This window comes from Lacerta agilis, chromosome 1, assembly GCF_009819535.1.
Source record: "Lacerta agilis isolate rLacAgi1 chromosome 1, rLacAgi1.pri, whole genome shotgun sequence".
In the NCBI taxonomy this organism is placed as follows: Eukaryota; Metazoa; Chordata; class Lepidosauria; order Squamata; family Lacertidae; genus Lacerta; species Lacerta agilis.
In genome coordinates, this window is record NC_046312.1 from 130,809,535 (window position 1) to 130,837,344 (window position 27,810).

At 40.6% G+C, this 27,810-nt stretch overlaps 1 protein-coding gene across 4 annotated transcripts in view; it reads left to right on the top strand.

Annotated features, from left to right (window-relative positions):
* Positions 1–27,810, top strand: part of HDAC4 (histone deacetylase 4) — a 141,693-nt gene that overhangs the window by 69,577 nt on the left and 44,306 nt on the right. For 3 of the 4 annotated variants that reach the window (XM_033171306.1, XM_033171304.1, XM_033171307.1), the window contains 12 exons: positions 3,480–3,611; positions 4,601–4,713; positions 9,306–9,422; positions 9,519–9,717; positions 11,422–11,660; positions 15,797–16,051; positions 17,440–17,626; positions 19,435–19,568; positions 21,291–21,411; positions 23,940–23,986; positions 26,005–26,112; positions 26,463–26,518. In XM_033171306.1, the coding sequence (XP_033027197.1) occupies positions 3,480–3,611; positions 4,601–4,713; positions 9,306–9,422; positions 9,519–9,717; positions 11,422–11,660; positions 15,797–16,051; positions 17,440–17,626; positions 19,435–19,568; positions 21,291–21,411; positions 23,940–23,986; positions 26,005–26,112; positions 26,463–26,518 (1,708 nt within the window). The remainder of the gene's footprint in view (positions 1–3,479; positions 3,612–4,600; positions 4,714–9,305; positions 9,423–9,518; positions 9,718–11,421; positions 11,661–15,796; positions 16,052–17,439; positions 17,627–19,434; positions 19,569–21,290; positions 21,412–23,939; positions 23,987–26,004; positions 26,113–26,462; positions 26,519–27,810) is intronic. The other variant, XM_033171305.1, reaches the window with a different exon arrangement.

Sequence of the window (27,810 nt, forward strand, 5' to 3'; positions counted from 1 at the left end):
ATGGGAATTTTCCTGTACATAGCTTTTCAGTTGAAGCAGTTGGTTCACATAATCGGAGGAAAAACAGAAGTGTTGTGGGGTAAAAACAGAAGTGTTGTGGGGTAAAAACAGAAGTGATGGGGAAATGGGACAGAGTCCCTCCAGTTTCAGGACTTGGCCATTTCAAAACATTAAGAAGCAGGATATTGATGGCATAGAATCTGTTTGTGAAAATGGCAAAAATGGATTGGAGTTGTGGCTCCAAGGGAGTCTCCACTATATCCAGTTAGTAAAGACAGATTTGACCAATTTGGGACCTGGGAATCAAAAGTCACATATAAAGAACCTCTCTTGAGAAAGTTGGGTACTGTCTGAAGGAGAAATTAGACATAAACTGGGGTTTGTAAGACTGATGTGGACACACACACACACACAAAACACACGGCCCTGTCATTTTCTTGCAAACTGTTGAGGGAAAGAGACCTGTTGAGATGACTAATGTAGTGCAGAAGTCTTTGCAATAGGGTGATGTGTACAAAACCGGTTGGGAAAATCACAGGCTAAAAATGGTCTTGAGTCTACCACCGATGGCAGTGATGCAGGAGAAGGCTCTTCTCCAGACAGTTTCTGCGAAAGTCCAGAAATTGCTGCTCAACTTTCTCCACTGCTGATATATAATTTATTAATCATGGGGGATTTTTTTGCCTGGGGGGGCCTCAGACTTGCACATTTTGTGTTCCAAAGTGCATCTTATGACCCATAGAAGCAGAAAAGCATGGGCTGACTTTCCCTTTCTCTAGCTGATAATGCAGAGCATAACTGGCATGCTGGATTATGATTAGGTCCCAGGTGCTGGTGATCCAAGTTTCTTTCCATTTGTTAATAGCCCTTTCTTTGTTGATTCAAGCCCTTTAAGATTTGCCCTGCTTATTTTCTGTTAGTGATGCTTTAGTCAGTTTATAGATCTCATCGTGAAGATGCTGAGATCTTGTCATGGAGCAGCATCTGCTGCTGGATGTTTGTATACTTATTTACCAATTGTATTATTTCCAAAGAGAAAGCTTTTATTGCAAAGAGCTGTGGTTCCAGAAAACAGGAAAATTAGGGCTATTATTTCTAATATGCAAAATTGTACAGCATGCTGTTTTATTTTTGCAAAAATGTGGGGAAAGTGTTGTTGCTATGCTGATCAAATTACTGTGACTTTAACACTTCTGTTAAAAACAATCATGTTTGGGTTGTAAACTAGCAGTATGTTTTAGCAGTAAATATTCCTCTGCAAGCTGATGCTGAGCTTATGAATGCACTAAGTGACATATTAGAAAAATTGCATGGCGACCTTAAGTGCTTAATGCAGTGTGGATGTGCAATTCAGTGGGAGCCTCCACTCCTTGTGGTGCACAAAACACCATGACAATATCTCTACCCACCCTGTACTTCCTGTTGTGGTCATGGTCCAAAGTCTGGTTCTACTGAGCGTTATTCTTTACTCCAAAATGCCACATCTTGTCAAATTCCTAAATACAGGAGGAAATTACTTCAGATATTGTTCCCTGTAGCAGGTACTAACAAGCTTCTAGTTCAATAGCCTAGCTGGCTAGTGAAGGTTTAAGAACATACATTTTGGTCAAGGCCTTTCCTGACTCCTAAGGCTCGATTTTTGTAGCTCTGCTGTTTTCATACCTTTACTGTTTTTATGACATGTTTCTATTACGCTATGTCTGTGGTGTTGTACTTAAGCCACTCCATAGGATGGTTATAATTTGTGTGATTTAAAAGCTTGATTCTAATCTAAACCAATATACATAAAAATAAGTTCTGTCTATTTCAACGGAGCTTAACTATTCTGATGCACTTAGAATTGCAGCCCTATCATTTTAAAGTTAAAAAATGGTGTGTCCTTGGGAGTTATTTTTGAGCGAAAAGGTGACCACCCCCAACTAATTTTATAAATAAAATGAACAATAGTGGTAGGACATTCTCTTTTTCTTTAAATAATTAACTTGATGGCATTGTCTAGTGGATTGTCTATTTGGACTTGTTTCTCTGTCACCAAATTTAAGTTTTTTTCAGTTCTTCTACTTTATCACTGAGTCATCATTGTCTATGGTCAAGTATAATATATTCATATATAGTCAAGTATCAAAGGAAACTGCAATTTAGGGTCAAAACAATATATTGTAGATTCATGAACTGGGGCTGGGGTTATTTAGTTAGATCTTTTAGCATGCCTAATCCTGGATTTTGTTTCGACATGTAAAAATATTTTTAAGCATACTTTAAAATAGAACCTAAATCAAGAGCTGGTGTAGCATGGTAACTAAGAGACTGAGCTAGGAATCTTGCTTCAGATCTTGGAACTAAGTTGCCTTTTAGACAAGTCTCACTCGGTCCTAATTCCTTCCACCTGCAACATGGAGGACACAAATACTGGGTGATATCCAATGGCGTAGTTTTGTTAGCATAACTTCCCCTCGCTCTCCTCTCCCTGCTCACCCACTGTGACCTCCTCAGATCTGCTCTGGAGGATTGGGGGGAAACCCATAACAGATTTTGGGAGGTTGTAGGGAAAGGAGGGGAATGTGAAATTCCATTGTGCAGCTAGAAGTTTCCATTCCTTGCATTAATAGAACTACATTAGATACTACTCCCTGACTTAACCCTTACATGTTAGATAACATGTAAAGTGTTTTGAACACTACAATATCAAATTTGTTAATAATAATAATAATTAGCATTTTAAATTAATAGTCCAACAAGCAACAGCAGTGCTCGTGCCAGGAGAATGACTATGCAATGCCACCCCATTGCACTGGCAATGTTTAACATCAAGTTCATTCTTGAGCATAACAAACAAAAGTATGCTACCAAGAAAATGTGTTCATTCCCATACACATAGACAATCACCTAACAATGGTTTAAGGAACAATACTTGGGAACTAGCTCGGAGGAGGAGGACACAAGAGAAGAGTGCAAACTTTCCCTTTAGAACAGACAGCAATTCCATTATTATATGTACATACTTGGGAAACTAATTTATTTTAACTAACTTTGGTTAGAAGATGGTGCTTTCAGACATTGATGTGTGATCTGACCTTCTCAAGTGAATGAATAAACTTCCAAGTTTCTTGCACTGATGGGCAGAGGAAGTGACGGCATAGGATTGCAATATAACGGTTGAGGGTGTCGTTTTTTTGATGTCGTAACCACTCTGGATCGCTTATCTAATTACATGAGAGGGCTTCAGCAATATTTGAAATACATTTAATGGATTACTAGCTGCTCAGATTTAAATCCTTGGGTCCATAATGTCTTCCTGAAATGTTGTCTAAATCCAAGCTTTCAGATGATGTTCTAATTCAGTGGTAAGTATGCCCTGTGTTAGATGTTATGTTTTTGGCATAGCAAGTGTTAGGGTTGTTTAAATAAGATATTTTTACTGGAAAACTGTTATGCATATGATAAGCTTATATTCTCCCTTGTCGCTCTCTTTATTCCAGCATCTGAACCCAATCTTAAATTGCGATCCAGGTTAAAGCAGAAGGTTGCGGAAAGGCGGAGTAGCCCCTTATTACGAAGAAAAGATGGACCTGTAGTTACAGCTCTTAAAAAGCGCCCATTAGATGTCACAGGTAGGTTGCTGACCGTTAGTTAATTAAATTTAAATTACAAAATATGTAAATAAATTGTATAAATATTATGTCATGTTTTTTATATAATTGCAATAATCACTATATGTTTTGTATTCCTATTCCATTATTCAGTGAGCAATGACTCTCTTTCAGTAAATTTGTTGTATTTTTCTGCCCTTACTCTCCCAGAGTTAGTTCATTTGAGGATTGTGGCTATTCAAATTCTGAGATGTCAGTATATATAGGATATGGGAATGGTGTCTTTTATTCCAGTAGGCTACAATAATTTTGGCAGCGGTTAAAAAACTGAACTCCAAAGCTGTAATTTCTACTGATGCTTCTAAATTGCCCAGATAAAACAGTAACTGAATTATACACCATAAGAGAGCAAGTTTTTCTTGGTTTTTTGTTAATATATTCTCCTATAATTTTAGAATAAGTGAACACTTCCACCAGAAGTGAAAATATTCATATTTATTGCCTTGCAGCTCTATCAATTATTATAATTAGAGCTGTAGAATTGGATCCAGAGTGTCCATCACACAAATTTGTGGAAGGGACATAGATTTATTTAGGAAAAGGTGGTTTTCATCCATTGTCCTCTTCCCTTGCAGCCCCCATACTGCTTCCCACATTATTTATTTACTAGAAAATAATAAATGCTAGGCAAATTATGTAAAACATTTTTTAGTTGTCACCTCTTGGATGGTATATCTTGACATGCCATTGTTTCATATGAACTCTTTCCGTAGCTTTTCGATATAATGATAATTCTTACCATAAATTGTCAATTACTTTATAGACTTCTAATTGTATAATTAATTCTGTACAATCTTGTGTGTATTTGGAATACTTGCAGAGTTATGTTAAAATATCCAGTTAATTTGATAAGTTTGTTGAATCTTAGTGGAAATGCTGAGAAAATCCTGTTATTTTGTAATATGATTGCATGACAGTGGCATTAATAAATGGTTTTCAATGTGTTTTAGACTCTGCGTGCAACAGCGCGCCTGGATCTGGCCCTAGTTCTCCAAATAATAGTTCCAGTAACATAAGCACTGAGAATGGAATTACTGGATCAGTTGCAAATCTTCAAGCAGAGGTAAAATACATTGCTTTGCACATTTGTGTTTCTCTCTACAGTACACCAACTTGCATTATAGATTATGGAGAGCAAAGTACTTTACTTCAGATGTTACACATTTTTAAGAATATACTGTAAATAGAAAATGTGAAAAACCTAAGTATGCTTCCATTTTTGTCACAGTGAGTCAATATTTACAGATTTTGTCTGTGAAGGGAAAGTTGTATAATCACCAAAGTTCTGAAAAGGAGGTTAAAAAAAAGATTGAATACAAAAGCTGGTAAAAAAAAAACTAAACAATGTTTGCAGTGTTATTTAAACTGTGCGCACAGCTTTAACTGTGCATACCCATTTTTATTATTGGGCATTTTCATTTTTCAAATGTTTGTCACCTTTCCAGATAAATATTCGCAGTATGACTTGTTCAATGGCCTTATTTCATGTCATGCTCAGCCAGTTATGGGGAACCTTTGGCCCTACAGATATTGCTAAAGTGCAACTGCCATCATTGTTAGGCCACTGGCTATGCTTGCTAGGGCTGATGGCAGTTGTAGTTCAGCAACATCTGGAAGACCAGATGTTCCTCATGCTTCCCAAGCTGAAATGAATCCAAATTAGATATGGGTTGCATGCCCCTCCCCATTCTCCCATGCAGCTAAAGAAACTCTTCAACAGACTTTACTTTGCTTTCTAGTGTTGGCTATTTGCAAACTTGGGTTCATAGTTAGTCAGTAACTGTTCAGTTTCAAAAGAAGCTATGTTTAAGCCCTTGGTTATGAATCTGATTTGCTTTGAACTAAGTACAGTGGTGCCCCGCTAGACGAAAATAATTCGTTCTGCGAAAATTTTCGTCTAGCGGGTTTTTCGTCTTGTGGAGCGGCAATGGCAGCCGTGCTCCGCAAAACGAAAAAAAAAAGACGAACATTTTTCGTCTTGCGAGGCAGCCCCATAGACTTTCGTCTAGCGGGGCAGCCTTCCGCTAGACGAATGCCTTCATCTAGCGAGTTTTTCGTCTAGCGAGGCATTCGTCTAGCGGGGCACCACTGTAGTTTAAACCATGGACCAAGGTTCACATGTAACAGAAGAGCCAAAATTAGTGGAAACAAAGTAAAGGCACCCAGAGAAGTATCTCAGGATGATCATGGTGAATGGCAAACTGATCTGGAGATGGACACATTCCACAGGTGGTATTTTTAAAAGAACATTTGTTGTGTTTATGCACTGCCTTTCTGCCAAGGCACCAAAGGGGCTTTACAGTTTTAAAATACTAAAACAAATGTTATAAAATGTGGAATTTGTATGCATTTCCTGGCCCTGGGTGGTAGGTGGAGATAATAGCCCTCTCTATGGACCACTATCCAGGAGAAATACTCTTCAGGTAAGACCCAGTGGTCCCACTGCCACCAGCCTAAGCCAGTCTCGTCAGTGGTCAGGGATTGTTTTCCACAAAGAAGTCTTTTAGAGGTAAAATTCACTATAGGAAACAGAATGATAGGCTGATGAGTATCATAGTTCATCAGTATCTGAAGAACCACAGGTTAGCTGCCCCTTCCATAATCAATAGTATCAAGACCACTGAGATGTTCAGGATGGTGAGCCAGGTTCCACTTGCCCTGTCTCTCTTCCAACATAGATTATCAACCAAAACAGATTGTGTGCCAAAACCAAACCTGAAGCCAGATTGAAATGTATCCAGATAAGCATTCTTATTGAAAAGTGGGCACAACACACTTGCCCCAAAAGGGGATATTAGAGACCAGACAATATAATCCTCATGGCCCAGGGATGACACTTCCAGGAGTAGCCTCACAGTCACCTCTTGAAAGGCAGCTGGTCCTGTTCCCTCTTGTAAAGATGCATTCACCACTTCTTGGGCTCAACCAGTCAACCTCTTCCTGTCAGCTGTAAGATGTAAATAGTGAGCAATATGAATAGTGGGATGTGCGCTTCGCAACACCTTTACTGCACTGCTCTTATATCCGACTCCTCGAAAGAGTCCATCAACGGTGTCTCCGGAAATTTTTACACATCACTTGGGAAGACAGGGGAACTAATACCAGTGTACTGGAAGAAGCAGAGATCACCAGTGTTGAAGCAATGATTTTTCACCATCAACTTTGTTGGACTGGTCATGTTGTGCAAATACCTGATTATCGTCTTCCAAAGCAACTACTCTGTTCCGAATTTTAAAATTGAAAGCGTAATGCTGGTGGTCAACAAAAGAGGTTTAAAGACTGTCTCAAGGCAAATTTTAAAAAATGTAGTATAAACACCAACAATTGGGAAACGCTTGCCTGCAAGCGCTCCAATTGGAGAATAGCCTTTACCAAAGGCTTTGAAGACACTCAAACTCAGGACTCAATGGAGAAACATGCTAAGAGGAAGGCACACTTGGCAAATCCACACCGTGATTAACTCCCGCCTGGAAACCAATGTCCCCACTGTGGAAGGACATGTGGATCCAGAAATGGCCTCCACAGTCACTTACGGACTCACTGTTAAGACCATATTCATGGAAGACAATTTTACTCGGCTACGAGTGATCACCAAAGATCGTTGTTGTTGTTGTTGTTGTTGTTTACATTTATATACTGCCCTTCATCTGAGAATCACAGGGTGGTCAAAATGGACATGCTTTATTTTATCAAAATATTCAGCAGACATGTTGCATCATGTTTCTGAGGGTTCTTTCACTTTTCCCTGTGGGCCAAACAGGCCCTGAACAGCTTGGAAGCACTCTGTTGGGTGGCATTCTTAGGAGAGAATGGTAAAGGTGATGTCCTCTTTTCTTCTCTGCCATTACTGCCACTGAGTACTCTCGATAATGGACTTTTACATGTGTTTGGTCTAAGTTGTATGTAACAAATAGGCATTGTCTGTGAACTACAAGATATTAAAAATCATAGCTATGTATTTACAGAAACTGAAGCTCTTATCTTTAAAACATAACATTCCATCAATGTTTTTTACTAGTATTCTGACACAGAAATTAAAGAACATGAAGCAGATCATACACATGAAGTTGCTTTTGGCATCAATTACAGATTGTATTTTAGCTTGCCCAACACATTAAAATTGGTGCTATTAGACTTACATTTCACACAGTACTTCATAAAATTGCAATTACTGTGAAAAGTGTTAAGGTTGTAACACCTGCTGGTTATGCTGGGAGCCAATCATTAAAGCATTTTTCATGAGAAATAATATTAAGCTTCTGGTCAGAAGAGCACTGAGATGAAAATGGTCTGAAATATACACAAAAGTAATTACAAAAGTGTTCAAGGGATGTATTGTTGAATAGATGATAGTAAAGTAAAGATTATGACTTGCTACACAGGTGAAATCAACAAATTTGTTTAGAAACTCTTTAGCCATACTCAGTGCTGCAAAGGTTGGCATTTCTTCCCCTATAATTATCTTTTTACAGTGCACTGAGAGCATGCTTATACATATCTGCTTGTTTGAAATGTATGATTAGTAGTCAAATGTCACAGATTTATTTCATATTCTCCATTAATCAAGCCCACATCTCTTTAGTGATGGTTCAAGGCCAGTGGAATTCTATGATTTTAAAATTAAATCCAATAGGCATTAGTTTATTAATATAACCTGGAATTATAATATAATAATATGAATAAAAATCAAGGCTGGCTTCAGTGAATGATATGGATCTTCACCCCTTTTCCTACTCCAGCACTTGAGTACTTTTAAATGCGCCAGGGTTTTCTTCCTCAGCTTCCTTGATACCTGACAAGCTGCTCTGGATGGCTTACCTTTAACAAAGATTGCCTCCACAAAGAGAGAGCAGAAAAGCCTCTTTGTGCACACAGAGGCAACCTTTTGCTAACTTCAGATTCAAATTAGGTGGTTAATATTAAAATTCCTTCTAATTTTTTTTACAACATATTTGTAGAAATCTGTTAATTTGTAATCAACAGCTGTCTCCCCCCCCTAAAGTTTAGTAGCTGCTATTGCAAACAGTGGATAGTTATATGGAAACAAGCTAATGTCACATGTGTATGTGTTGTTGTGTTCCTAAGTATTTGGGATAAAAATCACTGACTTGAGTGATAAGTATATTGGTGCAACCTGCAGGGTATTGCATATAGAGTACAGTTGTACCTTGGAAGTCAAACAGCTTAGTTCTCAAATGTTTTGGCTCCCGAACACCATAAACCCAGAAGTAACTGTTCTGGTTTGCGAACTATTTTTGGAAGCCAAAATCCGACGGGGCTTCCGTGGCTTCCTATTGGCTGCAGGAGCTTCCTGCAGCCAATCAGAAGCCGCGTTTTGGTTTCCGGATTCCGTTCAACTTCCAAGGTACGACTGTAGTTGATTTTGCCTACAATTAGGTAAACTGGACATTCATTCAGCGTCATGCAGCAATTTTGTCTTAAAATGTATATTTAGGCTTACGAATATAATCTTATTTCCTCTAGGAGCATTGGGCTTTTAGGAAGATTCAGTACAGTTTGATCACCAATAATTTCAATTCAGTTGCCCTTGTATTTAATCTTACGTTCCTTTACAGACTGATAATGATGATAGATGAAGTGTGTGGTTCTTGTGTTGTCCTTCCTTCTGAAGCAACCATTTCCCCCCCTTTTCAGACCAACCTGGCTCATAGACTTGTGAATCGTGAAGGCTCAGTAACACAGCTTCCTTTGTACACATCTCCCTCCTTGCCGAATATAACGTTAGGACTGCCTGCAACTGCCCCATCCAGTGTAAGTGATGTTTAATGCAAAGTTTGGGGGGGGGAGTGTTTGTTTGTTACATTAACTGTTCATAAGCTCAATGTATTACCAGTTATATGCTTGCAGGGGGGATCAGGACAGCAGGATGCTGAAAGACTTGCTATTCCACCCTTACAACAACGAATCTCCTTGTTTCCTGGCACCCACCTCACTCCTTATTTGAGCAGTTCTGCAGTGGAAAGGGATGGGGGAACTGCACACAACCCTCTTCTTCAACACATGGTCTTATTGGAACAACCAACTGCACAAAACCCCTTAGTCCCAGGTGAGCATAACCAGAGTTTTACTGAAAAAGCATGTGTGCGTTCCTCAGAGTCAGTGCCAAAAGCCAAAGGCTAGCTTCAGATATACATATCTCAATAAACTGAGATATGTACAAACTTTGTGCCAGTGTGCGCTGACCTCTCACTACTCCTTTCTTTTCTTGAAGTTTTTAAAGTTTTCCTGGGTTAATCAATCATAGTCCCCCATTGCATCTAAATTTGACGCCTATGATTACAGAATCTGAAAACACAGATAGGAGTTGGTTTCTGATCCTGATTTATCCAATCCTGACTACAGTTCCTTGATTTGGGTGCAGTGAGAAAATCTATAGTTAGCATATTCATAAAGACTTCGGTTACAGCATGTCAGGAAAGAAGGAGACAAGGGCTCATACAAGGATGGAGTGCCCATTTGTCTGTCTCTCAGCATGTTATCTCAGACCAAAGTGTGATATGTTAAGGGAATACAGATAATGAATACCCAAAGGAAATAATTCGTGTCCATAGTGGATGTGGAAAGGAGAGATTAGGGTGAACACAAACTGGCTTAAAAGAGAAGCATAATAAAAAGTGCCCAGAGTTCCCCCTGCCAAGGGTTGATGGGATCCTGCCGCTGCTGGACTATGCAAGTGATGATGTGAGCACTGACTGCCATGATAGCTGTGTTAAGGCGCACCAGACAACACCAGCGAGCAAGTGCCATTTTAATTTCTTCCAGTGCCCCAGATGCAGCATCACTCTGAAGTGACACTGTGTCCAGGAGGATTGGGGAGGAGTTAAAATGATAACTTGCTGCACGGGTATGGTGCTTCTCTCAGTACTGTGAAGCATTGGAAATATTGAAGGACTCATCTTGGCTCAGTGAAGGTAGACTACCTGCACCTGGAGCAGGTTGAATCCATTCTGTATATCTATATCTATCTCTGTATCCATATCCTGCCTACTGCTAAGAGGAATACCATGGAGGAGCAGTGAGCAAGCAAACCACTATTTTACTGCCATCACTCATGCCACTGATGAAATGTTGCACCAGAGTGTGCTATTTCAGGAATAGATCAGAATGAAAGCTTACTGTAGGCGTGCAATGCTCCATTCAGCCACCAGCCAGCCAGGTGCCCAGGCCTTGGGGTTCCGGCACTTGCTTGAGAATGCCACATTTTGCTGTTGGTCAATTGCACTGAGTTACGTTGAGTTCTAGTGCTATAAAGGATGGCAAGAAATTTCTCTCTCCCCACTATCTGCATACTGTTTTATCAATTGGCCATTTTTCATGTTCTCCCCAAACTAATGAAAAATGTTGAGCTTCCTGCTCTGGAATTCAGTGCCCAATTCTGTACAGTACACAAATAATAAACTCTGTGAATAGAAGCCGGACACATCGGGGTGCCTGCAGCTTGGAAATATGCTGATTGATGACACTTGTGATGGAGTGTGACAGCACTTGTCTTTAGGGGAAAATGTCTCCAGGACAGCTCTCACTTATTCCTCATATTGCTGTCTAGCTGAACTTGACTCTGAGTCAACATCAAACTGTGTCTCATTGTTTATCTTCATATCTGTTGTTTTAAAAACCTTTCAGCAGCATGACATAACACGGTGGCTGGCTTAATAGCTCACGTTCTTACCGTGTGAGTTACTCAAAAGCTATTTTCTCCCTTCCTCTTTTCTTCTTTCTTCTCCGCTGTTTTCCTCCATATTATCTTCAGACTGGTATCTTTCAGGGCTTGGGGCACTGCCCCTCCATGCGCAGTCCCTGGTGGGCACAGACCGACTCTCCCCCTCCATACACAAACTGCGGCAACACCGCCCTTTGGGGCGCACACAGTCTGCTCCTCTTCCCCAGAATGCACAGGCCCTCCAGCAATTAGTGATCCAGCAACAACATCAGCAGTTCCTGGAAAAACACAAACAGCAATTTCAGCAGCAGCAGCTGCACATTAACAAGGTAGGTATGCTGATCGCAGGCTCTTACTCATGCAATTTTAATGCCCCCGTTTTGAAATGTTTTTTGCTCTAATATGTACCGCTTATAATTATGTAATGTCAATTTGTCTTCATCCTTGGGGTTGCTTACTGTTAGGATCAACGTAGAAAACACTGGGGAAAATGAGACGTTAGAAATGTGTACAAAATGTGGCTTCCTAAAACTAAGTAGTTGGAAATAAAAAGGATTCCATTGATAGTCACTTATTTGAGTGAAGTGCGTATATTTCCTTAATTCATTCACCAGAATACCATTCTGTGTGAAAGGAATTGTTCTGAATACTGAATTAGCACCTGGGAACCTTGAATTCTATTCACAGCTGAGAGCCTGATAGACTCCTTCATCTTAGGGCCATTTGCTGCTCACTTTCTTTCCCTCTCCTCCTAAAAGGATTCTGTATATTGACTATTAATATTTATGAGGCATGTGAAGGCTGAAAGAATTATGTAAGTGTTTAATGTCTAAAATTCCAAGAACCTTTTGAGAGAGTAGGATGATAAGCTTATTTCCAAATGGACATATAATTCACGAACATCCTGGTTTTAGGTGTGTGTCTATTCTCCACCCCACCTCTCTCTCCATGCCTTACTGTAGGCATCTTGCAGTTGGAGTGAAATCAGTAACCAGATTGGCTTTCAAACTGTTATGGTTTCATTTATGGTAGAAAGATTATTGCTGTTCTTTGATTAAAACCACCACAAGAATGAGTTATATTGGCCTAAAGCTTTGGCTGCTCGTGTAAAATTTTTTCCAGTGAGAAAAGGAGAGACAATTGGGGGGAGGGGGGTAAAAGCACTTTGTTTATAGAACAGAGCAAGACAAGATGATTACACAAGCCACTGACGTCATTTTTGTACTTCTGGAAATATGCCACTGCTATGCATGTGCCAGACCTGGACTTCATTCAAATTAGCATACTGATGTAGTTTAGAGCTATTATTTCCATGGAGATTTCATTTGCTGTTCTACAAACATACTTTGTGAAGCAAAGCTTTAAAATTAGGGTTACTAGAAGACATGGGTGATGCAATCTCTTTGAAAGTAAATATACTGCAGTTCATTTGTGTCAGTTTTAAAGATCCTTGTTGCTAGTATTGCAACAAAATATGTGTTAAAAGATTTCATTTATTCAAGCCTGAATGCAGACCTTCCTGGAAACAGATTTATTATTTCTAGGCAGACTATGTCTTTCCCCCTCTCTCAGTAGCTTAAAACCTGGATTTAGACTGTCGATTATCTCAATTTCAGGCTTCAATGGACAGTTCCCATTGTTTCAATCTCATACAATAGCAGAAATCTCTCAGTCTGCTAGTTTTGTCATATAGCAGAGTACCTTAAAACTGTGCCATCATAGCTGTGTGCAGTTGCTTGCTGTGTGCGTTAGGTCCTGTTCCATAATTACGCTGAAAACAACTAAGAACCCATTTAAAACAAACGTTCAAAGGGAAGAGTAGAAATGCATATGAAGCTGACCAAGGTCCTTTGGCGATAGAATTCCGGCATCTCATTATCTGTGATACTATGGCCAGAGGAAAAAGCTACTGACCTGCTTTCTGTTATGCTTTAATGTCACAGTTGAGATGACCAAAGGGTAGCATTGAAGTTACTGGGTCAGTAGGATCAGGTGACACATGAGCCAAAAACATTACACCTGGCACCCATTCCCTTAAATCTTCTGTCTCTGGCCTGACTCCTCGGTGTGAACAAATGGTCACATAGATGGTCACTAACTGCCCCCCCCCCCTGCTTAATAATCTGGCTGCCCTGCCACTTGACTGTTTGTAGGTTCAGCTGTTCCACATGTTGGTACCTTCTTGCTTCCAGATAATGTCCAGGAATAGTGAGTGGGCTGTGAAAAGCTCAACAGAGGCAGCTTGCTAATTTAGTCTGCAACCCTAACCTCACTTACCTGAATTCAATGTGACTTACTTCTGAGTAGAAACTTTGAGGACTGCCTTGTTTATTACCGTATTTTTCCGTGTATAAGATGGGCTTTTTTGACCCAAAAATGAGGTTCAAAATTTATGCTCATCTTATACACTGGTAGTGCTGAGGGGGGGGGGGGGGCGTGCGAATGGTTTTTTGGCATGAGTCCTAGATTATAAGCGGCGATTGGCTCACCCGCCAGAGCGCAGCACACAACCACTTGGGCTGCTTACAATCTTGGGCTTGCATTTTGTTCCGACAGGTGAGCGATTTTCAGCATCCCCCCCCCCAACAATCAAGTGGCCAGTCGCTGCTTAAAAACTCGTGGAAACCACCTATCAGCTCCCCAGTCACCACCAGCGGCCGCCAATCACGCTCCCACTTGCTGCGACAAGGCCAGCTGTCTATTGGCTGCCACAGCGGCAAACAGGAGGGCTAATGGCGGTGATCAGGCAGCTGCGACGCGAGTGGTTTTGTGTGCTGCGTTCCGGCGGGTGAGCCATTTTCGGGATTCCCCCCCCCACAACAATCAAGCGGCCAATGCCGGAAATTGCTCACTTGCCAGGACGAAGCGCAAGCCTGAGTTTTTAAGCGGCGATTGGCTGCTTGATTGTTGGGGGGGGGGGATGCCGAAAATCGCTCACCCATTGGAACGAAGTGAGAGCCCGAGATTGTAAGTGGAATTGTAAGCGACCCAAGCAGTTGTGTGCTGCGTTCTGGCAGGTCAGCGATTTTCGCCATTCCTCCCAAATAATCCTCCCCAAAAGCTCAATCCCCCCTTTTCTAAATTTTGAGGCCCCCATAATAAGGGGCGTCTTATAGAAGGAAAAATACAGTACAGTAGTTTAAAAAATATATAGATTCCCTTTTCAGTGCCCACGCTTTCTGCCAAATAAGTTGTTTAGGATACACAGTGGTTTGCATGCAAAGTGTCCAACATAGTGGAAAGGTAGGAGAGATCTGCAACTCACCCAGGGAGCCCGTTTGGGTCATGGCAAGATCTGTGTCCATCTGCATAATCTGATTGTATGGCGTAGAGCTGGGCACCAGATGTGACCGAATCACAAACCAAATCAAGCCAACTTGGTTTGACCCTGGATTTGGCTGGATCGAGTCAGTCCTGGGTCTGATCAGCTACACCTGGAGCAATGCAGGCCTGTCAGAGGGAAGGGGGAGTCTGGTGGCAAGCGGGGGAGGGGGAATAAGACATGCTAAGAGCATGTCTGTGTCTCTTTCTCAATGTCGCCTGAACACAAGCGCAGGGGCGTAGCAAGGGGGTGGGGGGTGGGGTGGTCCGCCCCGGGTTCCATAATGGAGGGGGTGACAAATTATCAAGGAACAATTTTTTTTTGAAAATGCCTGCTCCGAAGGCATTTTCTTACTATACTAGCTATATATGAAATTTCATGCATATCGGTTAATATCTTGACCCTCCTCCACCAAAATAGCTGTTCACTTGGCTGTTTTCCTATGTCATGAAGGCTGAAATTTGAGTTCAGAGAACACTTACTGTTCCCAACCCTAACCCTGTGGAAAGCCATCTACTTAGACTTTAATTTGATTTTGAGATGTTTTTAGGAGGTAATTTATTGTTTGATTTTATACCAATGTTATGTATCTGATGTTAGCCACCCTGAGCCCGACTTCGGCCGGGGAGGGCGGGATATAAATAAAAGTTTATTATTATTATTACTTGTTATTATTCCTTTGTAAGAAAATATGAAATAACATAAAACCATTTTGGGGGGGGTCAATGGGGGGTTGACAAGAAATTTTGCACACCGGGAACCACCTGACCTTCCCATGCCGGGGGGGGGGGGTTGACAATTTTTTTGCCCCTGGGTACCAATTTACCTTGCTGTGCCCCTGCACAGGCGTTTACACCCTAATTAAACACTGTGCAAGGCTGCTAAATCATTTGAGGGCCTGAGTGGTTAAATGAAACAATCGTGAAAATGAGCAAGCCATCGTGTTATTCCTTTGCTTAAAAATATATTGTATGTATATGGTTTAGGGATTTAGAGTTTGTTATAAGAAGTAAACAGGTTATAAATGGCAGGAAAACTTACTTTTCTCCCATACTTGACAATTGCAAATGGTTTTTTTGATTAGACTTTGCTTTGACTCTTGAGGTCACACTTTCAGTGGTAAATTTTGAGGAATGTTTTCAGATTATGCCAAAATCAAACGAGTCTTCCCGCCAGCATGAAAGCCATCCTGAAGAGACTGAAGAAGAATTGCGAGAACACCAGGCATTTTTAGAAGATCCTTATATTGAGCGGATATCAAACCAAAAGGAAGTCCAAGGGTTGGCCAGTATGGTCCAGGTGAAGCAAGAACCTGTTGAGAGTGATGAAGATGGAGAGTTGCAACAAGAACTAGAACCAGGGCAGAGGCAAGCTGAGCAGGAGTTGCTATTCAGACAGGTAAGACATAGTGCAATAAATTGTTGTTGTTGTTGTTGTTGTTGTTCAGTCGTTCAGTCGTGTCCGACTCTTCGTGACCCCATGGACCAGAGCACGCCAGGCACGCCTATCATTCACTGCCTCCCGCAGTTTGGCCAAACTCATGTTAGTAGCTTCGAGAATACTGTCCAACCATCTCATCCTTTGTCGTCCCCTTCTCCTTGTGCCCTCCATCTTTCCCAACATCAGGGTCTTTTCCAGGGAGTCTTCTCTTCTCATGAGGTGGCCAAAGTACTGGAGCCTCAACTTCAGGATCTGTCCTTCTAGTGAGCACTCAGGGCCGATTTCCTTGAGAATGGATAGGTTTGATCTTCTTGCAGTCCATGGGACTCTGAAGAGTCTCCTCCAGCACCATAATTCAAAAGCATCAATTCTTCGGCGATCAGCCTTCTTGATGGTCCAGCTCTCACTTCCGTACATTACTACTGGGAAAACCATAGCTTTAACTATACGGACCTTTGTTGGCAAGGTGATGTCTTTGCTTTTTAAGATGCTGTCTAGGTTTGTCATTGCTTTTCTCCCAAGAAGCAGGCGTCTTCTAATTTCATGAGTGCTGTCACCATCTGCAGTGATCATGGAACCCAAGAAAGTGAAATCTCTCACTGCCTCCATTTCTTCCCCTTCTATTTGCCAGGAGGTGATGGGACCAGTGGCCATGATCTTAGTTTTTTTGATGTTGAGCTTCAGACCATATTTTGCGCTCTCTTCTTTCACCCTCATTAAAAGGTTCTTCTGTATAATTGAGTTTATAGTGACTGAGCGGCTTTGAATCTTCTCAGTGTCAAAAGTGGTGTCACAGGAAAGAACTCTGCCTTACACTGAAATGCAAGTTTATTTAGCAGAGTCAAGCAGCTTTTCTCCAGTTGCTGTACTTTCTCCTTCTCTTTCTCCACTCAAAAGTTGAGTGGGATTTGCTGCTTGTGTCCCACCAGTCTTGGATTATTTATCTTTATCTTAGATGTTCTTTTTCTGCTTCTGCTTCTGCTTCTTCCTCTTCCTCTTTAGAAAGGTTGGTGATAAGGTAATTAATTCAACTGCCATTTAAAACAAGACTGCATTCGTAGACAAAACGTTAACAAGATATATGAGTGGTACCTGTTTGTCTGAATACTTTTTTTTTAAGGGAACACTGGTAAAAAGGCTTAACATGTGAAATGGTGCAGCTGGCACATTTGCAAAGCTAAGCAGGATCTGATATGGTTTCAAATTGGATGGGGGGGCACATGTTGCGATTCCTGCATTGGACTCTTCCAATTCTACAATTCTGATTCTCTGTATCTGTACCAGTGATTTTATTCATTGTACCATTTTAATTTGTGTTTGCAATAACATTTCGTCCTCCCTAACAGCAAGCACTTCTACTGGAACAGCAACGGATTCACCAGCTGAGGAACTACCAGGCATCCATGGAAGCTGCTGGCATCCCGGTGTCTTTTGGAGGACACAGGCCACTTTCTCGTGCCCAGTCTTCACCTGCCTCTGCCAACTTCCCCATGTCCGTACAGGAACCACCCTGCAAGCCACAATTCACAACAGGTAATGTACAGAACTATTCTCACAGTATTAAATTTCACCGTAAGTTCGGCTTGTTACAGTTAGCCTTCTAAATGTATTGGCCAGCAGTTGTGTAGGTCAAGATTTGCTTCATTGAGGCAAAGTTGCCATAAGCAGTTTAGTATCCTCCTTTGCACAGAAAAAAACCCCCAGCATTATCTTGGTATTGTGCAGAATTTCCTGATAAGAACCAGGTGGTAAGGAAGAGGAGAGTTGAACGCAGTAGAATGGAACCCCCCCCCCCCAACAAGTTGTCTCTGGAAGTCTTATTTCACCCCTGTGTCTTTTGAACCATTCAGCCAAATTATAACAAATCATCATATTTGAAACCTTTTTGGTAGAAAGCATCAAAACCCCCGGGAGCTGTGGTTCTTATAAAACGACATTTAGCATGACCATTGCTCATCCTTTGGTTAAAACAAACTTTTAAAAGCTGCTCTTCTTGGAAAACTGTTCAGTGGCCTTTTGAATTTTGCCAGCATTTTGGGCAAATACTAAGAAAAAACAAACAAAAAACCTTGAGAGTTTTTGCAAGCATCCTTTACAAATATTTTCAAAATGTGGAGGGTGTACGCAGCACTCACACCCCCCTGCCTGTTCCCCCATCAGTTCTCTCTTACCCCACCTCCTTTGTGAAGAGGGATTAGTAACCGGTAATGGGAGGGCTCACTTGGCAAACAGAATCCAGAATTAAAAATAATATATTTGAATATTCTCAGGAACACTGTTTCCTTCCAGCTTGGTGGGATTTGTATTTTTCTGTGGTCAGAAGTAAGAAAAGAAAAGATGCGGATGGGTGAGCGGGGTGAGGGTGGGGTTGGAGGCTTCTGGTAGGGTTAGGGGTTGGGGTCCTTCTGGCACCAAGACACAGACACAGCCATTCCTTGCTATATCTTCACATGATGATGATGATGATGATGATGAAGTTATTATTTATATGCTGCCCATCTGACTGGGTTGCCCCAGTCACTCTGGACAGTTTCCAACAAAGTATTAAAATACAAAAAATCTCAAACATAAAAACCTCCCTGTACTGCCTTCAGGTGTCTTCTATAAGTCTGAGAGGTGTTTATTTCTCGGACATCTGGTGGGTTGGCGTTTCATGGGGTGGGCATGACTACCGAGAAGGCCCTCTGCGTGGTTCCCTTCTCACAATGCCCTCCCTCCTCCTGGTTGGATCTAGAACTCTTGTCTCTCCTCACTGGATGCCAGTGGAAGAGAGAAGAAATTTTGGCACTCCCACCAGAGAGAGCTGTTCTCTCTCCTCCTCTCCAAGTCTGCTGACCAATCAAATGGTGGGGCATAGGCAGACAATGTGTACAATGCTTGGAAGAGTGAAGAGAAACTCGAGTGCAGAACAGATTGGAGAGCATGATGGCACTATCTTGGGGACCTCAGGTTTGGGGAAAACTTGTCAGACTAAAGTCTGAATTTAATTGAATTTGCTCATAGGCAGCCAAGCTCTTTCCTTATCTTTTTGGGGTAAATAGATGGGTTGACTGTTCTAGGAAAACAGTGGCAGAGGTTAGGCTCCTGCCTACTTAAGTATCAGATCGTTCTGATACTGAGCTAAATATTACCTAGTTCATTGTAAAATACCTTTAAAAATATGCCCATCCTTTTTCTGTTGCCCAGGTTATTTTTGTGTTTTTGTTAAAGTTGTGTCCCAAAATCAATTCAAAATACTTTACTTCAAAGAATACATTTTATGCACATATAATAATAGTGCATTTAATAATGCAGTTCTGTACAGGATTGCAGCCTGATTGACTTTGTATTCTCTAATGCAGGCCTTGTGTATGATACTCTGATGCTGAAACACCAGTGCACTTGCGGCAACACAAACAGCCATCCAGAACATGCAGGGAGAATTCAGAGCATTTGGTCACGGCTTCAGGAGACAGGTCTTCGTAGCAAGTGTGAGGTAATGTATGGCCTAATAGAATTGGGGAAAGGCAAAAAGACTTGTGATACTGGGGAAATGAGGCTGCCCTATGTACATACGGTGGCAAGAAGTGGCAAGTGTCTGAGTTGATAGAACTCTGGGTTACACCGCTTAAAAAACTTTTTTTCAAGTAGAAAACTAGCACAAATAGGGAGGTGCTATTTCATGTGGCGCATTCTAAGCCTATTAGGTTTTATTTTAAAGGTGCACAGTTTGAAATTTCTGACTACCGTGTTTCTCCTTTTTAAAGACGTAGTCATAAAGTAAGCCATAGCAGGTTTTTTTCACAGTTGCAAAAAATAAGCCGCACCCCGAAAATAAGCCGTAGTGCCGCCATTGTCCCCGTCGCCTCCTCAGCCCCTCCTACCTGTTCTTGGCGCGCAGGGAGACAGTGAGCGAGAGGCACTAAAAAATAAAAGCCTCTCGCCCGAGTCCTGCCCCGCCTGTTCCTTTTTAATCAATATATATTACCAGTAATAAAAATAAGACACCCCCTGAAAATAAGCCACCCTGTTTTTTTTGAGTGGAAAAAATATAAGACTGTGTCTTAAAATAGGGGAAACACGGTATTTTGTTAATACATAATTTACTGAGTGGCTTGGCTTGCATTTCACACTCAGCCAAACCATGTCTTATTGTAACTGTGTGGGCTCCCAGAGAACAGATTGTGGCTGCTGTGCTTCTCCTCTGACTCCCACATTAGTTTGCTCCAGCATCGTGCTAAGCTAAATCATGGTTTGACTTTGTGTGTCATCTGAATTCATGCTGCTGGTTTAGCTCGCTTGAGATTAACCATGAGCTGTAACCAAGGACTTGTGGCTTGTGGTTTATCTGGAAAAGCTAAACATAAGCACAGTAAACCAAACCATGGTTTATCTCAACATGGTGCAGCAACCAAACTAGGGAGGCATGCAGTGACCACAGGTTTTTTCTGCTGGAGCCCAATGGCTTGTGCATTGCACTAAGCCATGATTTCATGTAGTGCAATGTGCATCCCAGACCATTATTGTAGATTTTATTGCCTGATCCGAGTGTGAGTTGGTCATAGTCTGGGTCCAGTGGTTGATCTTTGCATAGTTACTGCAAACAATCTAAGATACAATATTCCATTCATTCATCCATTTCTGTTATCTCAGATCAGAGGCCTTGAATATGTGGGAAAGGAACTCCAGGGAAAACTTGCAGTGCAAGTCCTTTTTCAACTTCTAGTTATTATCTGAGTGAATTTGGAAAAAAGAGTCCACAAGAACAAACTGCTGTTACATACAAATATGTTGGGTATTAAGACCCACTCTGATCCTCTCATATTAGCTGGTATCAAAAGGCTACATATTGTTTTCCCTGTGGGCACTAGATGAGTAATAGTCAAGCAATATTTTATTTGATGTGTCTTATTTAGTTATTTCAAGTTTTACCACATTATTTCAAGTTTTACCACAGCGAGTCCTGTTGAGGCAGTTTAATTGCTCATGAATTGTTTTTGTTATTTTCAGCAGCCAGAATAACAAAAATCTGTTTTCATAAAACATCCTAAATTTCTTGGCTTAGTTTGAGAAAGAAGTATTCAAAAATGTAAGGATAAAAATGTGGAAATGAAACATGAGCTTAGAAAGTAAACCTATGTTTAACTTCAGTTATATTTCCCCCTATTTGCTGCTTTTTTAGAGTAAATGTGGTTCATTGTTTTCTTTTCTCTTGCAGTGTATCCGTGGAAGAAAAGCTACTCTAGAAGAACTACAGACTGTTCATTCAGAAGCCCACACACTGCTTTATGGTACCAACCCTCTGAATAGGCAGAAATTGGACAGCAAGAAACTGTTAGGTACAGCAGGGAGTTTAGTCCTCTCTACATCTTTGAGCATCAATCTATACATCCTGACCCTAGTGATCTCTGCATATAGAGAGATGCAAGGGACATGATGATGGTCTACTCTTTTTTTATCTGGGGTTCAATCCAAAGTTCTGTGATCTTCATTTGCATTCAAGTCTATACAAGCTTTTGTAGGAGAATGTTCGCTGATGTACTTCACGCTTTTTTTCTAGGGACCTTTCTCACAGATACACACGTACGCACACACACACACACACACACACAGCACATCCTCCTCCAATGAAGTGAATTGATAAGCTGTTGTATTTTATCAAGCCTTGTTCATTTGCAAGGGATCTCTGTATGTGCCTTGTGTGTTGCCTAGAAAATCATAGCCAGATTTTAAATAGTGCTAGCCCACATTTAAAACAGAAACAAAAAACTTACAGTGGCAGGCTAAGAACAAAGCAAGCAAATGGGGTGTTGAAGGCATGACTCTGTACCACATTTTAAGAACAAATAGAAATCTTAAGTTATTGTTTTAAGAAATGTAAACTAAAACAACTACAATAATTGCTAATAAATCCCTGTTCAGATTCAGTTTTTCCATGCTACCCCAATTTAATAATCCTGGAATATCAGGGAAATTAGGCAACTGGTGTGCAAAACGTCAATTAGAGCACCCTCAAAATGTGATCTGATAATATTTGAAACTTCAAGGTTTATAGCTGGTTAGGCTCCTGGATGAAACTTTGGAAAACCTTACAGAGCCCAGTTATATGCATGTGTACTTGGAAGTAAGTCCTACTGAGTACAATGGGCTTACTCCTAAGTAAGTATGCGGTATTGGACAATAACAGTTTTCTTACAAGAATAAACAATAATTAAGATCAGATAATGTAATTTTAGAGACAATTGGCCTTGTCATAGTAACCTCATTCAGGTTTGTTGGGTTTTTTTAAGTGATGTGACACACTTGGCTCGTAAGTTAGCCCATTTACAGCTTCAACTTGTGAGGTATTTGAATTAGTACTCCGTGCCAAAAAATAGCACACTGTGATTTATTAAAATAGCAATGTAGTGCATTTGTTAACAATAGATTGACACTTCACCAGTTATTTAGGAACAGGAAGTGATTTTGTTCTGGTGTAATCATACTGGATTTGGAAAAATGGTATAAGGTTTTCTGAACAAGCTGAAAGTAAACACAAAATTGCTGCTGCTACAGCGGGGGAAAGGTGCACATATTAGTGGAGTGGCAAATGATAGAATAACTGACGGTTCTCATTTAAAATCCACAATTTTTAACATCTAGCGAATTTTAAGAACAAAGCAATCAGGCCATATCCTCATGGAGATTATCTTGGAAATCAGGAAATGTGTGATAATATACTTCATTCTTCTTCATAGGAATTCCTGCATTGGTCCCCGTCCCCCCCGCCTAAATAAAATAGATTTTTCCTATATATGTGCCCTAACATTTTTCCTCATATATTTTCCAATATGCATTGGTTTGCAATTTGCTGATTGACAACCAATTCTGATGCCACTAGTGGTGTGCTTTTCATTGAAAACTGCATGTTTGGTGCATTTGCACATCGAGGTAAGTCATGATTTGTGGTTTACCATGAGTCCACAGATTGTTTCCACTTTGCTCCTCTCCACTAGTGAGCAGGAGCCCTAAACCACAATGCTTGGCTTATTGTTGCAGTGAACCCAGGGATTGGGTTTGTTTCACTCCAAAGAAACCACCATGTAAAGTCAAAGGTTGTCCTTGGCTTTATCGATCATGATTTATTTGAGCAAAAACAAACTGTGATTTCCAGTTCAGATATAACAAGCTGAGAATTATGGTTGCTTTCTCATGCTTGCTCGTGTGGAGGAGTAAATTAGGCGTGTTCTGTGTTTGTGGTACATTTTGTGTGTTTGCAATAAACCATTAACCATGGCATACCGTTATATTCAGTTGGAAACAGAATGATCTGACTATCACATTGGATTTTTGTTTCTGTTAAATTGCTGGTAACATTTTAATACCCTCAGACAGAATGATACTGATATGATTTTCTTTTTCTGAAGTGTCTTCAGAGAATGTGGATGTTCTTGAAATGGCTTTGGAGCCCTGATCAGAATCGTATATACTTTGAGATGCGTATGGTTTTTTTTTTAAAAAAAAAAACAGATTGAAAATGCAGTAATATGTATATAAATCAGGGATAGGTTTTGTAACCATTCCAGGGCACTATTATGCCCTTTAAATCAATACTGCAACCCATATCAAGTCACTAGGATGACACAGAAGGTGTTGGAAGTTAGTTTAGGAGAATCTAGACTGAAGGTTTAGGAAAACAAAAGTCAACGGGTGTAAGAAAGAGGCAAATGAAGTCAGATGTATACATGCAACACTTAATATTCTGTGAATGGGTAGGTTTCTACTGCAGCTGACAGCAGGTGCATGTTCATAAAAAGCTTAGTCTAAAAGCCTGAGAATTGAATTGTGCACTTTCAACAGTTTTTTGCTCTGCTCTTAACTCCCCCAGGCTCTTTAACATCAATGTTTGTCAGGCTCCCTTGTGGTGGCGTTGGGGTAAGTACTCCCTCCCATGAAAATAATGTGTGTATCTCGTAGGTTAGAGTTCCGTTGTGTATAGCTAAAAGGATTGAATAACATAGTATTCATTTGTACCACAGACTGCTGCAGAAGTAAGATATGAAGCAGGGAGAATATCATTACATGAAATAATTGTGTTGCGTCCAGTGGTGTTCCTCCACTGACAGAATGATCCTATGAGGACTGTCACCAGTAGAATCAGCAGAACGGGGAGGGTAGGGACCTTAGCTGTGAGGGGGAATCATAAAAAAATCTGCACCCTCTCCATTCCTCAGATGGAAACCCCTCCTGGATCAAAGAGACTTTTATCAACAAAAAAGTCCTATTGGATGCAACACAGAATGACTATTTTCACGAAATAAATACTGATTATTGTAACTAACAGTATTGCTTTGTATTGGGGACACTGCTCCTCTGGGTCTTACCTATTGCACAAAAGCCTCCTTCATGGCAGGTTCAGCTGTCTGTTTATCTCTGTATATATCATGTTGGCTGTTCCCTCATCTCTTCCAACTATTGCAGTTATTTGAGACTTTGAGGGAGTGCTTGACATTCTCTCAATGCAGTTTTGTATAATTATAAACTAAATGCAGGTTAATATTTAACAACAACAACAACAACAACAATAACAACAACAACACCCCTCCCATCTGATTGGGTTTCCCCAGTCACTCTGGGTGGCTTACAGCATATATTCTCTAGACATGGCCCAGGAGGAAGGAGCAGAACCACTGAATAACAGTGCCCCCAGCTCCCAACTCCTCTAGATGGTCCAGAAGGATACCATGATCAATGGTACCAAAAGTCACTGAGAGATCCAGCAGAACCAGGAAATAGCTTTCACCTCTGTTCCTAACCTGCCAGAGATCATCAACCAGTGTGACCAAGGCAGTTTCAGTACTATGATGAAGCCTGAATCCAGGTGTGTCTGGAGTTGTTCAGCGACCACCCACTCAATCACCTTCCCAATAATGGAAGATTTGAGACTGGGTGATAGTTGGCCATATTGGCTGGGTCCAAAGATGGTGTTTTAAGAAGCAGTTTAATAACCACCTCTTTCAGCGGGTCTGGGAAGGCTCCCTCACAGAGAGAAGCATTTACCACCTCGCAGAGCCTCTGACCATAAAACACCTCCCAATAACAACAGACAAATGCCCAGCTTCATTGTGACACAGCACAGAGCCTTTTCTGTTATGGTGTCCCAGTTGTGGAACTCCTTTTCACTGGAGTAACGACTGTCCTTGGTGCCAGCACCTTTTAAACATCAATTTATATTTGTTCCTTCTGTGGACATATGTGTCTGTTAGCTGTTCTGTTAACATGTACTGTGAAATTTGCTGAAGTTTTATTATGTTGAGATTTTGTGGTTTTATTGTTATATTTTATGGGAATATTTGTGCAGTTTAAGACTCAATTAGAATGTAGCTAATAATGCTTATTAATGATGATGGTGGTGGTAATGCTATTTGATAACTACAGTATGCTTTTAAGATATAAGACATTTAAATCATTCATTGATTGGGCTAGTTATAAAATACAGAATGAACTGCACTAGTTATACCTTTTCCCAGTTCCAAGAAAGTGCTGGATAACTAATGCCATTTCTCTTGTGAAGAAAAGAAAACTGGGCCCTGCCCTTTGTCTCCTCTAGGATGGTAGCAGCCCACCAAACAGTGGCTAAGAAGTGTCCTTGTAGTCATCATCTTAAAACAGTTCCCTAATGGATCTCTCTAAACAACAACAAGCAAACAGAGATAGAATGGTGATGTCACTGTTGCAATCCGTCATAAGTCAGGTTGTGATCCACTTCTAGGTCCTTGCATTGTGGTTTGTTTGATCTCACTTGACAAAAATGCAAGAATTGTGCCATCAGATATTAACGATTAGCACAATTACGATTAAGCAGCTTACACAAGTAACACAACCACAGAATTTAGTACACAGGCCTGTGACTTTGAAAAATAGCTTTACTGACGTGAATCTGTTTTATGTAGGTTGACAGTGACACAATTTGGAATGAGGTCCACTCCTTCAGTGCTGCTCGCCTTGCTGTTGGTTGTGTTATAGAGCTTGTTTTTAAAGTGGCTACAGGGGAGCTAAAGGTTAGTATGATGCTAATGATCCTTTGCTTCTTACTATGTAGATGTGAGAATAACTTGGTCATGAGGACTGTATTTTATAAATCATGTGCAAATGTAAACTGTAATCCTTACTGAAATAATCCCAGATTTCAGCAGCATGCCTAAAATTTAAGAAGCAGCTAAAACATTTTCCTGTATTTTAAAAGGTAAAAGAGTTTGGTTTGGTTTATTTGGTTTTCTACCCCCCCCCCCCAAGTATCTGCTTATGGGGGGGGGGGGACACCCAGCAGAATATGTCACAAACTACATAGCGTATTAGCTACAATTATTTAAATATGGTTGAAATTTATGTGGCGCTTTTGTTTTGGTAGAATGGATTTGCCGTAGTTCGACCACCTGGTCACCATGCTGAAGAAAGCACACCCATGTGAGTATGTGTTTGTGCTTTGGCTACGTTTACTAGTGTTTTAACAGAGCTTAGAGCTGAAAGCTTCAGGAGTGTCTTTTTCACCTGAAAAAAACCTCCAAGTCAATACTGAGCTTGCTTTTTTTGTTTTGCAGTTTGCATGTATTGCCAGTGTATGGTCTTCTGTGGCCTCCTCTCTGGTTGTCCTTTTGCATCAGTTCATAGTGTTTCCCATGCAACTTTTTCATACAAAATGGGTAAAATCCAACACCATTCTGTTAACAGAACATCAGTAGCATTCATTTAAATAGAATAAAAGCGATTTTTTTATTTTTTTTTGCTGATTCCTACTTCTTTCAGTAGCTCCCTGTAGCTTCTGAAAATCTGTTCCAATGGTTTAGGAAAACTGTAGAATAGCAAGGAAGGTAGTGTTGGGGGGGGGCAATTAAATTTGTGGCATTCTCTGTGGCAACAAAAACATTCCACAAGTGGAACGGTACAATTGCAATTCACCCAGATGACTCTACTGGGGTATAGTCAGAAGTTCAAAGTTCCATTCAGCAGCTGGGTGAGGTGATATCTGGTTTTCAACATTGCAATATATCACAAGCTAAACACCATGACATATTGATATACCACGATGTCTGAAATAAGGATGGAGCCGTGTAGAGGAATTAGCTGGCTTCATGGGGGGAACTGGAGAAGCAGGAGGACTTTCCTACCTTCTACAACTGCCTCCTGAAGTCATTTATGATTGTCGGAGAGCTTGAAGGAGAGGCAGGCTTTAAATAATTAAAAAGTATTTTTATCCAGCTCTTCAGCCAAATAAGGCTCCCAGTGCAGCTTACAAATGTCATTGATAAGACCGACTTGCAACCAACCTTGCAATTTAGAAGACATGACAGAAAAGGGAGGGAGGAGAAAAATGAAATCTCAGACACTATGGTAAGCCTGCAACTTACATGGGGGTCACATCCTGGGGATTGTGCTTAAAGTTAAATCACATATAGTCAACAGCCATTGGGTTCAGTGGCTGGTGGGATTGCCAATGTCATTTTTTTAAAAAGATATTTTTTTATTTTCACATTAAGCAGCAGAAACACAATACACACACAAATACAAAATAAAAAGAAACATAATAAACACATTAAACAACAACAACAAAAAATAAGAGAAAACTTATACAAACCTACATACACAGGAACAATAAACTATCATTATTAATTCTAGTTTCTATCTTCTTTAGGGGGGGACTTCCCCCGTTCCCTCAACTGCGTTCAATATTAATATACTTTAGTAACTTTGAATCTATT